This window comes from Lycium ferocissimum, chromosome 12 (genome assembly GCF_029784015.1).
Source record: "Lycium ferocissimum isolate CSIRO_LF1 chromosome 12, AGI_CSIRO_Lferr_CH_V1, whole genome shotgun sequence".
In the NCBI taxonomy this organism is placed as follows: domain Eukaryota; kingdom Viridiplantae; phylum Streptophyta; class Magnoliopsida; order Solanales; family Solanaceae; genus Lycium; species Lycium ferocissimum.
In genome coordinates this window covers 35,738,078-35,751,685 of record NC_081353.1, presented here as the reverse complement: position 1 = coordinate 35,751,685, position 13,608 = coordinate 35,738,078, and the positions used below count along the sequence as shown (strand labels likewise).

Genomic DNA, 13,608 nt, shown 5'->3' with positions numbered 1-13,608 from the left:
TATTTTCTTTGCTTTTTAAAATTTGGGTTTTTTTGGTTTTCTCTTCCCTTTTTTATTAGCTCTCTCAGTTCCTACAGATAGATCAAAACCTCTACACTTTCAAGAACGTTACATCAATTGCAAATCTTGTAAGTACTTCTAATTTTAGAAGCCCTTTTTTACCCTTTTGGGAAATCTTAGGGTTATTATGTTGTTTTTTTCTGCAATTGTTAATATCAATCTTGGGGTTCTTCAATTTTTTCATTTTTATGAAAAAAATGGAGCAACCCCAGTTTAAAAGATTTGTTTTTTGTATATGTTGATACTCCCTCCAGCCCAATTTAAGTGAGTTAGTTTGACTAGTCTCGGAGTTTAAGATTTAAGAAATAAAGAGTGTTTAAAGATGTGTATAAATCTTGTGGTTATAACTTCTCATTGTCACGTAGAATGTTTGAATTATCAACTTACTAAATACTTTAACACACTCTTTTGGGACAAATCTCAAGAAGACACTTTTTCATTTTTGTTTGGGAAATCTTGTCATTTGTTTCTCTGCAATTTTTTGTTCATATAAATCTTGGGGTTCTTCCAATTTTTCATTTTTATGAAAAAAAGGGCAACCCCAGTTTAAAAGATTGGATTTTATTTTTTTTGTATATGTGGATATTATAATGTTTCTTTTTTTACTAAATGTCACTCTTTCAGTTCCCTATTTGAGTTTGCTGTGATTAGCTTATGCAGCTTTGTTGTGGATTAATTAGAATCTGGATATGATTTGTTTTTTTGTTGTTTGTTGTTATACTGCTAATAAATGGGGTTGTGTTCCTTGTTTTAAAGACACTTTTTGTAATTTTTTTTTTAAACTGTTTTGAGTTGTTGTATTTTGCAGAATTTGTTGAAAGAAGTATGAGCTGCTTTAGTTGTTGTGAGGATGATGATATGCATAGAGCTGCTGATAATGGGCCATTCATGGCACACAATTCAGCTGGTTAGTTTCTTCCTTGTACTGGGTATCTATTTTCTTTTTTTTCTGTTTTCTGGCGAATGTGTCCAAATAGAGCGGAATGAATATAGAGGATTGATATAACTGACCAAACTAGTTTGTGATAGAGGCATAGTAGTAGTAGTAGTTGTTGTTGTTATTGTGAATGCTTGAGCATTGGGAAAGGATTTTGTTGTTGAAATGGGAAGCTCAAACATTTATTATGCTTGTATTTGATGTTTTCGTGATCACATTCCGATTGAAGTCTTGAGTATTGATAAATGATCAAGTCAAAATTTCAAGTCTTTCGTTGATTGCTTTGGGTTTTACCTATCACTTTAGACTCTTTTCTTCATCTAATGTCATGGTTCTGTTCATTGAACTTCTGTTTATTCCTTAATTTGTGATTTCCATATCTCCCAAAGGAAACAATGGAGGTCAGCGTGCTACAGAAAGTGAACAAAAAGAGACACCCGTGAACATCCAGCCCATTGCTGTTCCTTCCATCGCTGTTGATGAGTTAAAGGACATCACCGATAATTTTGGTTCGAAAGCTTTGATAGGTGAGGGATCATATGGAAGGGTATATCATGGTGTCCTGAAAAATGGACGTGCTGCCGCCATTAAAAAATTGGACTCGAGTAAGCAGCCTGATCGAGAATTTTTAGCTCAGGTTAGCTCCGCCTTGTTATCTTTCATTTGACTATGTTATACTATTGCACGTAACCTTTAGTAACCTTGCCTGGATATGATGTATGCAATCGCAGGTCTCAATGGTTTCAAGACTAAAAGATGAAAATGTGGTTGAATTACTTGGTTATTGTGTGGATGGGGGTCTTCGTGTGCTAGCCTATGAGTATGCCCCAAATGGATCTCTTCATGACATTCTTCATGGTAAGTAACTATGCTATAATACTTTCGAGAACCAATAGCTTGTTTGGCCAAGCTTCCAAAATCTGCTTTTGAAAAGTGCTTTTAGAAAAAATAAACTTTGGAGACTAGCATTTTGTGTTTGACTAAGCAATTTGAAAAACACTTCTGCCGATATTGGAGCAGTACTTTGTGCTTGGCCAATGTTCCAAAGTGCTTCTAGGGAAAAATTACTTTTTTTAGCTTCTGAAAAACTGCTTCCGCTACTAGTTAAAAGTACTTATTTTTTCCCTAAAAGCTTGGCCAAACACCTCAACTTTCTAGAATAAGCACTTTTTGATTGAAAAAAAAAAAAAAAAACAATTTGGGCTTCCCAGAAGTTCGGCCAAACATGCTACAAGTCTTAATCATAATTCTTTGTGCATTTGGTTCCTAAGCCGAAATGAATCAAATATTTAGCAAATCTCAAGAACTCGTCTCCGTAGATTTTGTTTTATTCAGAAGAAATTGTCTCCATAGCCTCTGTTTGGAAATTTATGTTATTCAATCAAACTATGTGAAAGTACATTTCAGATTCCACTTTAAGCACTTCATTAATGCACCATGCGGTAAACAGCCCCTTAACTAGTGGTCAACATATGCTTCATCCCAAATTCTGAAGTTCCTTTCTAATGCATTCTCTGACATGAAAAATGCCATAACTAAGAGTAAGTTTGCACCTAGATATCTTCATAGGACCTTGCTTATTAAGAACCCATCAATTTTAGTTCTTCTTTTCGCTTTTTGTTGTATATAATTCTCTCAAATATATATTCCATCTCAATTCCCATTCGACATGGTTTGAATAAACACTCAAAATGAAGAAATTAGTTAGATTGCATATTCTTTTGATAGTAATATAAAAAAGGTATTTTGAAGTTGTTGAAAAGTTGGTTTAAGAGCCTGTTTGGATGGGCTTAAAAGAAGCAGCTTATAAGCTGAAAACAGCATCAGCTTATAAGCCACAAAAAAAAAAAAAGTTAGGTAGCCCAACTTTTTTTTTTTGGGCTTATAAGTTGTTTTCAGCTTATAAGCTGTTTTTTTTAAGCTAAGCCAAACGGGCCCAATTATTTTTTTGGGCTTATTTTAAGCACAAAATAGCTTATAAGCTGGCCAGCCAAACACTCAAAAAACTGTTTTCAGCAACTTATAAGCTAAGCCAAACGGGCTCTAAGTGGAAAATACGTGTAATGCCTTAAAATTCAATTGGTAAATCGGATTGATCAAAGTCCAAAAGTTGTATAGAGTGCTATGACTTGTAGGTTTGTGTTAACATTTCAGGACCTCACCGAACGGAAAATATATGCTAAATTAGTATAGAAGTGTACAAGGTACCTAAAGTTAGAATATGGCACCACAAGGTATATGTTCAAATGCTAATGCACAAAAAAAAGCGATAAAGGGCTTTTGAACCCTGATTGCATTTCTAGCCAATGAGGTTGCTGTTATGCAAAGAGAAAATTTAGTCATTTCTTAACAGCATGTTGTATGTCTGTTAAACATTCTGTGAAGTGTATATAGGTCTTTGTTCATTTCATCTGTGTTTCGACTATTTTCTGGTATCATTAAATGTGGATTGTCTATTTTCGTCTCTTTATGTATTCTTCTGCATGTATGGCCAATCAGACAGAAGAGCATTGGAACTTTCTGTTGATCTTTATTTTCTGTGCATGGTCAATCATGCTTCTTTTACAACCTTTTTTAACAATTCTTCATGGTGGTAGTCTCAGCAAGTAATAGCCTGTTTGGCCAAGCTTCTAGGAAGCCAAAAGTGCTTTTTTTTCCTTCCAAAAAGTGCTTATTTTAGAAAATGGAGGTGTTTGACCAAGCTTTTAGAGGAAAAAATAAGTGATTTTAAGTAGTAGCAAAAGTTGTTTTTCAGAAGCTAAAAAAAGTGGCTTTTCCCCTGAAGCACTTTTGGAACTTTAACCAAGCACAAATTACTGCTATAATATTACCCTGTGCGCACCCGAAGGGTAGCGGCTGCGGGTTCCCATGTCATCAAAAAAATATTGGTAAAAGTGCTTTTCAAATTGAATTGCCAAACACCCACGGCTACTATCCAAAAGTACTTTTCTGAAAAGCAGTGTTATCAAAAGCGAAAAGCGCAAAAAAACTCTAAGGCCAGCTGGGGTATTAGGCGCGAAGCGCAAATAAAGCGTGGGCTATAATGAAAAAAGGCGACATGGTGCAAACATACAAATATATATATGTAGTCCAAGACTAGTAATAATAAGCATGAATAACAAATATATGGACAAAGAAATTGTAAAAACATTACGATAAAGTGAAATATCAATTATCTAGTGTAACCTCTGAAGAGAGGCTCATTGTAAGGAAAGGTATGTCTTAGAGCCTTGATGATACTGCTATAAGGCGAAGTGCTCAACATGTTTTGAGCCTCGCTTCAGGGCTAAGCGTGTCTTTGACAATACTGCTGAAAAGCACCGACAAAAAGCACTTTCCAAAATAAGCAGATTTGGACGCTTCGCCAAAAAGGCTATAAAATATGTGCCAATGTGTATCGTGGCTACTGCTAAAACACCGTTATGGGTGCCTATTATGAGGATGGACAAAGATAATGGCAAGAGTGCTTGGACTGGGAATTTTATTTTTGGCTGCTCTCTTCAGCTTTTCTGTAACATTGTTTTGTTATTTGCTACAAAATGCATAATTAATTCAGTTTGTGGTTGCAGGAAGAAAAGGTGTGAAAGGTGCGCAGCCAGGTCCAGTATTGTCATGGGCTCAACGAGTTAAAATTGCAGTTGGGGCTGCAAAAGGACTGGAGTACTTGCATGAAAAAGCGCAGCCTCATATAATTCATCGTGATATTAAGTCTAGCAACATTTTACTCTTTGATGATGATGTTGCTAAGATAGCAGATTTTGATTTGTCAAATCAAGCCCCTGATATGGCAGCACGTCTTCATTCCACACGTGTTCTTGGGACCTTTGGTTATCATGCACCAGAGTGAGTCCCTTTTCAAATATATAAAATACAAATAAGCAACATGCTTGGTTAACATAAGTTGATCTTCCCCGTGACTAATCTTAAGAGAAAATGACAAAAATTATCCCTTATGTTTGAGGGTAAGTTCAAAATAGTCCCTTAAATATGCACTGAACAGTTTTGATCCTTTAAGTTTGCCAAAAGTTAACACTTCTAGTCTAAGTCAAATATTTACCTGACGCTGTCTGATAAAAAAGTAAATTAGCGGAAACTCACATTTAGAGGCACAGTTTTTGTAGTTTTTGCTATTTTTGATTTTATTTCTAGAGTGTAGTGCAACTTTTTGAAGTATAATTTTCGCTATTTTTATATCTTTTTAGTGTCTGTGCAATTTTTTGTGTCGCATATTTTAGGATTTGATGGAACTTTCTTGGTTTGTTTTCCCACTGTTTTCATCAAATCTAACCAATAGAGTTTGGTAACTATTTGGCGAAGACTAAAGTGTTAATTTTTGGCAAATGTAAAGGACCAAAACTGTTCAATGCATACTTAAGGGACTATTTTGAACCTACCCTCAAACTTAAGGGTCCTTTTTTGTCATTTTCTCGCTAATCTAGTATTCAACTGAAAGAAATGTTCGGCTTTTAGCTCATATTTCAGAAGTCAGACCCGAGTATAATTCACTTTTATGCTGATGACTTACTGCACCATCACTTTTTTTGAGTTGCAGATATGCAATGACTGGTCAGTTGAGTTCAAAGAGTGATGTTTACAGCTTTGGCGTTGTGCTCCTGGAACTACTTACCGGTCGTAAACCTGTTGATCATACATTGCCACGTGGGCAACAAAGTCTTGTAACTTGGGTATAGCCTTTCTAAATTCTCATATGCTTTATATAATCCACACCATTGTTGAATTGGGCAGTTCTTTTGATTTGTAGTCAATGTTATACACTGTTGTAAACAGGCAACACCAAGACTTAGTGAAGATAAAGTGAAGCAGTGTGTTGATGCTAGACTAAATACAGATTACCCTCCTAAGGCAGTCGCAAAGGTACGTGCACTCAAAACAAAGAATTCTCTTGCCTAATGAAATTAGATTCCTGATTCTTCTTCTGCGGTAGGTTCCGGGAAGTCCTTCTCTCAAGGTATGTTAGTTAATAGAGAAAATGAAAAAAAAGGTCCCTAATGTTTGGGGGTAGGTTCAAAATAGTCCCTTAAGCATGCACTGAACAAGTTTGATCCTTTAGTTTGCCAAAAGTTAAGACTTTTAGTCTCCATCAAATATTTACCGAACTCTGTGTGTTAGATTTGATGGAAACAGTGGAATAAAAGATTTAACTATAAATACCAAGAAAGTCGCATCAATCCTAAAATATGCAATACAAAAAACTACAATAGACATTAAAAATATATAAAAACAAGATATTAGAAATAACACTTCAACACCGGACTTTGAGGAATAAATTAAAAATAGCAGAAACTATAAAACTTGTACCTCTAAATGTGAGTAGCCGCTAAATTCTTCTTTATAGTTCCCGTCAAATCTAACGGCCGGAGTTCGGTAAATATTTGACAGAGACTGAATGTGTAAACTTTAGGACCAAAACTATTCAGTGCATACTTACGGGGCTATTTTGAACCTACCCTCAAACAAAAGGGACCATTTTTGTCATTTCTCTTGGTTAATAACCAAAAATGAGTGTCTGAATCAGTGGAAAGATGAAACGTTTCATAATATTCGATAAGTTCTGCTTGATTTTCGTTATCTCTATTTTCTTACATCTGCCTTGCTGAAACAGATGGCTGCAGTTGCTGCCTTGTGTGTGCAATATGAAGCTGATTTCCGGCCAAACATGAGCATTGTAGTAAAGGCTCTTCAGCCTCTGTTGCCTCGGCCTGTACCAAGTTAAACATCAAGCTTGTGAATTTTCTCCGTTCCCCAGCCTTTACGTCCCTGTAATGAGAAAAATTGCGATTGATTTCTTTGGTACGAGTCAAGATGATTGTGATACTGGTGGGACTGAATCCAAAGAAATATTGTATATTCGTTGTAATGAAAATGGCCTATGCATATTGATTTTCATGGATTGTATTGAGATTTTGAATTTCCACCAAGGTTCATATTGCATTAAGTCACAATTATGTTTCAGCATTAATTTCTTATGCACTATAGTTTGTCCTTATGGGTGCCTTCTGTTTGTATTTCAATTTCTTGAGAAAGACGATTACTATGTATTTTTGCAGAGAGAATACTGATTATGCAACTTGCAGTAGTGTTTGGTATGAAGAGGGCACCAAGTTTGCAGGAACATCTTGCCATTGGCAAGAAGAAATGTAACAAAATTTATGAAATCGGACAAGTTTCATTGGCATCAGCCCAGAGGTTTTCATCTCGTGGGAAGAGTGCAGCGTGTGATGTGTAGATTGGGCGCACTACACGCTTTTAAACCATGCCGCAAACATTATCCACTGAGTAGAGGGACAAATACATTATCCACCGAATTTTGATTTGTGCCCCACTAGTCTTCTTGAATTTGGCAGTTATTATAAAAAGGAAAGTTTCATTGCCATCCCACATTTTCCTTTAGCATTGCTTCATTTGCAACCATTAAGCCTAGCGTTCAAGTTGAGAAGGGTAAAAGGACAGAAGCATTATCCATTGAGTTTTGAACTGTGCACCACTAGTCCTCACGAGTTGCTCGGTTATCCTAAAAGTAAAGTTTCATTGCCATCCCACATTTTCCATTAGAATTTGCTTCCTTTGCAACCCTTCTTGAACATTCACATCAAGTGCTGAAGCTATTACAGCCCAAGAAAATAGAACAAAAACTAATGGTTTTGTTCATAGACAATCACAAAATGAAACCCTTTACATACCTGCTTGCTATAAAAGGGCATGTCAACTAGCTATTATACATACCCATGTCTGTAAAGAGCAGAGTCAAAAATGAGGAATTTATATATACTAACTCGGTGACTCTGACTTTCATGCACACAAAAATGATTCTCTCAAACATCTACTAGTATGAAAAGATATACCAAATGGAAAATAAAATATATGTATGGCTCCTTTCTGTGTTCAGATTCATAAAAGATGGGATTGGCCCTGTGCTTTTGTAGCTCAATCTCATGCATTTGTTCATCGATCGCTTCTAGTTTTTGTCATCAAAATTGGTTTCTCGCTGCTATCTGTGTTAGACTTCCGATAATGAGATTCTGTTTCTTCAGCGCCTGCCTGATTCCTTCTCCGTCTACGGCCCTAGAAGACCAACAAGTTAAGAGATTAAGATCTGGCTGATTATACATAACTTTCCAACCAAATAACTAAGAAAATCTTCTGTTAGTATATCACCTCTCGTGGTATCGGATATTCCTCTGATTCGAGCATTCGAACAACTTGACTCATCGTTGGCCTCTTATCAGAATCCGGATCAAGACATCTTAAAGTCGTTAACAAAGCTCGTTTAAGGGCAGTTGTGGAAGGCCTTGTCTCGATTGTTGGATCAACCACTTCTTCAGAGCGTCTGCTGCCAACCATCACCTTGAGCCAATCGACAAGATTCACCTGTACACCAAACAAATGGCATATCAGCAAGGCAAATACAATGTGGAAAAACAAGATGTGTTCAAAGAAAGCATCGTTATCAATAATGAACTTTAACAAAATTGAAATCTCTTGCATCCAAGGATGGCCTAGTGGTCGACGAATCTCTTGCAGATCTCTTCCCAACCTAAGCATTGCAGGATGGCCTAGTGGTCGACTGGTGGAATAGTTGGTGGCAAAAATCAAGACCACGGCCCACCATAGATGAAAAACTAGGTGATCTCTTCTCATCTACCTAAGCATTCAAGCTTTAAAAAAATTGGCACGACAAAAGGAATTCTATTGAACCTGTGCTGGAGGCCCAAAGGTACAGCTCATGCCATACCGGTGGAATGTCACGAGCTATCGAACAGCAAATGCTCATTTATGCCATCAAACTATAGAAAATCAAGAATGCCAACAAGGGGACCCCAAAAAGTATAAGAATGCCACACCTAGGATTCAAACTTGTGACCTAAAGTTTTGAACCCCTCTACATTTAAAACTTGCCTTATGTTAGGGGGATTCAAGAACTTTAAAAAAATTAATGAAAATTTATCTTCTTCGCACGATGACATAAACAATAAGTCTCGAGCCATTTCCTATAGTTTGATGGGAATTCTATATTGAACTTGAGCCATTTCCTATAGTTCTGCAACGAGATTTGCAAGATGGCCATTTCCGATAGTTGGATGGCATACTTTCATAAAATGGACTCTTTCTCTGGCAAAAACGTAAAGAGAGAAGTAAACAGAAAATAACTTTTTAAAGATTACTTGAGATTTATGTGTAATGCTAACTGAAAAAAAATGACATTTTGTGGTACATTTTGCTACCTCTGGGAGACCAAACACCTATGACCTTGCTGCACACATCCACTGAATCATTTTGACTGCCATTAACTGTTTCTCTATTTTTTCCTTTATCAAACCAACCCAACCAAGATAAAGTTTACGCCTTCGCTGAACCTACTCAAACTAAAATTTAATGCAAATCCTAGGTTGTCATTAGACTTCCATTTTCTTGTTACTATCCAGCTCAACATAGTAAAAAATGCTTAAGCAGTTTGAGAGAAACATATTTTTGGAAAGATAATAAGCATAATTAGAACATAGCCTAATGTAAAATGTGCAAGTAGAATGCATCACCAGTAAATATGAGAATCTCATGAATAAAGATCTACAGGTTCATTGTGGTTCAAAAACAACTTATTGGGTGAAAATCATTTACAAGCTATAAGCTAGCTTTAAATACTTTTTTATTACCTCTATAAAAAATAAATTTTAAAAAAAAAAAAAAAAAAAAAAAAAAATGAAATAAATTAGTTGCAATAAAAACAATAAATTTTATTAATAACAATCAAAGCACTAAATAGTTATCTTTTACAATAGCTTTATAAATAATGTTCTAATAAAATATATATATATATATATATATATATATATATATATATATAATAGGAGAGAAATATTCCATTAATACCTCGTTAAATTTAATTATACATAGGCGACCATAATCTCTCGGGATCTCTTCCAGTGATGAGATAACAATTATAAAAAATAGCATTAGAAGTATAAAAGTATTATTCAACTTAATATGTTAATGTACACATCGTTAAAAAAAAAATATATATTCATTAATATTCATGGAGACCACTATTTGCATATGATCGGGAGCGACGACTATCTGTTAGCCGAGGGAGTTTGAAATGGGCCACCCCTTTTTAACAAAAGAGATGAGTACAGTGATGATAAAATGTTCAGAAGTCGGGAGCAGGCCACCATAATCTACGGGATCTCCCAGTGATTTATGTGTTTATTGTTTATTTGAGGAAATGGCCAAACATAAGAGATGAATTTAAATATGAAAAGACTTTTGAAACTTGTGGTCTAAGACAAACCATAAACATTTGTGTGGCTATAAATATTCTCATTAAGGGTAAAATGGGAAATTTGCGCAACTAAATATAGAAAGGTGTCTTTTTTTATGACAAGAAAACCCGCACCCTTCGGCTGCGCACTCTGTGCAATAGCCCGCAAACCACACACGAGAGATAACCCGCACTAGGCAAGGCCCCTGTGCTAACGAGCTCGACCCAGAGGGAGTATTAGACTAACCATTGTTACCTTTCTGTAGACAGAACACGGGGTGTAAAAAGGAGATAGCTCATCCAAGATAGCTCTATAAATGTACTTACCCGAAGGTGCCCATAACTCTGGTCGTAATGTGACTTTTCCCTGCACCAAGCAACTTTGGCCAGGCCAAAATCAGAAATTTTTGCATTAAAAAGTCATCATCTATCAATATGTTGCTTGACTTGATATCACGATGCACCACTTTGGGCTCAATTGCCTCATGTAAATATGCAAGACTACAAGTATAAAAAGCATATATAAGAGAACAGAAAAAAAGGTATGAGACAAGTAAATGAAAAGTTGAAAATAGGAGAAAACTCACGCTTTAGCAGTTCCAAGGAGAATCTTCATCCGGGCTTCCCATGTAAGGTACCCATGCTGTTGCATAGCTCCATGTAGCCATTGCTCTAAATTTCCATTGTTTACACACTCATAAACCAGTAACCTAAATATAACAAGGATCAGTATACAAAGTGGCGTCTGAAGTAAGTTTTGAAGCTGCAGAAAGCAGATTCTTTATTTATTTTACTTTTTTATTTTATTTATGATCCAACTGATAATACTGAAAAATTATCTCCATTTATTCTTAGCAACGTGAAGAGAAGTGTACCAGAAGCCTTTCTCCTTTCAGTTTGTACTAAAGAAGGTAAACCTAACTAGCAAATGCCAAATCTGGCATATTTGCCAAAACAAAAGAATATTATAATCCGACATCAGCAGCGAGAGAGGATGGCGGAATATCGGTTTTCCTTTTCCATAATATCACATGAAAAACTGATCCCATTTTTATTTCCTAAACTAGGAGATGAGTGAATCTCATGTTTCAACCAAAAAGTGTAGTTACAATGCTAAATAGTACTCCCTCCTTTCCCAATTTATGTGAAGGTGTTTGGGGTATGGAGTTAAAGAAATAAAGGAAGACTTTTGAAACTTGTGGTCTAAAATAAGCCATAGATTTGTGTGTTATCATCTCACGTAGGGTAAAATGAGTATAGAAGATGTTACTAAATATGTCATTCTTTTGGAATCGACTAAAAGGAAAAGTATGTACATGAATGGGGACGGAGGGAGTAAGTTATTGCTGCCTATCTGATGTAATGAAGAGAAACAAAAGAGATTAAAAAATGTGTACCTGTGGGTTCCTCAATCAGTAGCCCAAAAGTCTAACCAAATTCTTATGTCGGACATGACCAATGGCTCAACTTCCACTTGAAATTCTTTTTCTGCTTGTCCTCTATATGGAAGACCCCATATGTCAATATATATATATATATAGAAACTGACATAAATAACCCACCAAAGTAATAGCCAGCAAATGTATATTAATGTATAATAGACATAATATTTACAGTTTTGGTACAAAATAGTGTATTTTTTTTGTATATTTGGCTAGCGAATGAAATTGTCTTTGGCAAACTCGCCAAATGTGTAACTTGCCCCCTTATATATATATATATATATACACACACATACATACATACATTCATACATGCATACATATGCAAGTGAGACCACTAACTAATGAAGGAATAAGATAAGCCTATCGAAACTTACAAATTATTAAATAGTTTTTTAACAGCAACTTCAGTTCTGTTGATCAGCTGTCCCCGATAAACAATGCCATAACCACCCTCTCCAATGATATTATCCTTAGAAAACTTGTTTGTTGCAGTTTCAAGGTCCCTCAGAGTAAACCAATGGCCCCACCCAAGGTGAGAAAACTCAGGCAGACCAGAGAGAGGGGACGGGACATTTGTTCCGGCGACTCTCTTTTCCCCGAATCAAATGTTCCGTCTTTGTCTAAATAAGTAAATGAGTCTGATTGACTGTTAATGTCGAAATCTTTCATCTTGTCAATATTTGAATGCGACAAAAGCTTATCCGAATCTTTCTCACAGTACGTGTCCTGATAAGCAAGGGGATTTTTATACTGGCTCCCATAGTTGCTTGCCGAATTTTGATCAACTCTTATTCTCTTTGCACACAGAAGGAATTTTGCTTATGATAGGTAGTGTATTATCGTGAGACCTTCTCGATTTTACGAGAAAAAACAAAATGGCAGCAGCAAAAGAATTACCACAATGAAAAGTCCAACAAAAGATGGCTAATAAAACCCACACCTTGGAGATGAAATATATGGGTTTTCTTAGACAGTTGGAAATTAAGGTCAGATGCCATTATTAATGAAACCTGCAAAATAGAAGATAGGAAAATCAGAAAAGATAAGAAAAAACATACAAACAAACAGCTCCAAAATGACTAGCAATCATGTATTTTATATATCAACCAACCAATCAACAATGCCTCAATATCATGCATAGTTAGGATTTACTATATGAATCCTCTATATTAATTCTGCTCTATTCATTTATTCTAATACTAGAAAGCATTTCTTTTAGAGGAAAATTGGGTTTTCCAAAACTAGAGTTCTATTTTTTTCAAACTAGAGGTTCTATAAATATCATACTTATTCCTACACCAACAACCAAACTTATACCTGGACCTATTTAAAGTGTAACAACAACAACAACCAATCCTTACTCTCCCAACTAGTTTGTATTGACTTTCATGTATTTTACATAATGCATTATAATATTTTCATTACAAATTTATTACTTCATCATTTTTCTAGAATATCATTAAAGGCAGTAAAGCAGGGATCACTCAATTTTTCACACACACTTGCAGAGGAAAAGGTAAAAAAGATTTTCAACCTAACCCTTCAAACCAAAACCATCAAACTGTTAAAGTAAATGAGAGGAGGAAAAAAGATTAAAAATAAATCAACTATGTCTCAATCCCAAATTGGTTGAAACATTATTTTGTACTATTCCCGTATTAAGAATCATCATAGTTGATATTTTACAGGAAAAAAAAAGAAAGATCCTCTTTACACTACCATCAATATTCCACAAAGGGATGTAAGGATTATTATCATTGAAAAGCCAATAGACAAATGCAGGCAAATTATAAGTTTTTTTTAAAAAGAAGGAATCAAAAAAAAAATCAAAATTTTAATCTAAATCAAGGTTCAAGCTCAAAGAAACACATAAAATGTACAAAGATCCC

At 35.3% G+C, this 13,608-nt stretch overlaps 1 protein-coding gene, 1 long non-coding RNA gene and 2 pseudogenes across 3 annotated transcripts in view; 2 read left to right on the top strand and 2 right to left on the bottom strand.

Moving 5' to 3' along the window:
- Positions 1-7,002, top strand: part of LOC132040354 (pto-interacting protein 1) — a 7,982-nt gene extending 980 nt beyond the window's left edge. The window contains exons 2-9 of one of the 2 annotated variants that reach the window (XM_059430985.1): positions 96-128; positions 869-967; positions 1,387-1,634; positions 1,729-1,855; positions 4,567-4,840; positions 5,550-5,682; positions 5,786-5,872; positions 6,621-7,002. In XM_059430985.1, coding sequence (XP_059286968.1) covers positions 886-967; positions 1,387-1,634; positions 1,729-1,855; positions 4,567-4,840; positions 5,550-5,682; positions 5,786-5,872; positions 6,621-6,731 — 1,062 coding nt within the window. In that variant the 5' untranslated portion in view covers positions 96-128; positions 869-885 and the 3' untranslated portion in view covers positions 6,732-7,002. The remainder of the gene's footprint in view (positions 1-95; positions 129-868; positions 968-1,386; positions 1,635-1,728; positions 1,856-4,566; positions 4,841-5,549; positions 5,683-5,785; positions 5,873-6,620) is intronic. The other variant, XM_059430984.1, reaches the window with a different exon arrangement.
- Positions 7,003-7,559: 557 nt separating this feature from the next.
- Positions 7,560-13,608, bottom strand: part of LOC132040353 (probable receptor-like protein kinase At5g18500) — a 26,328-nt pseudogene continuing 20,279 nt past the window's right edge.
- LOC132040357 (uncharacterized) overlaps positions 9,110-13,608 on the top strand; it is a 17,986-nt gene continuing 13,487 nt past the window's right edge. Inside the window, exon 1 of the long non-coding RNA XR_009410678.1 lies at positions 9,110-9,589. This is a non-coding gene — a long non-coding RNA (uncharacterized LOC132040357). The remainder of the gene's footprint in view (positions 9,590-13,608) is intronic.
- On the bottom strand, positions 10,432-12,717 carry LOC132040356 (probable receptor-like protein kinase At2g42960; annotated as a pseudogene).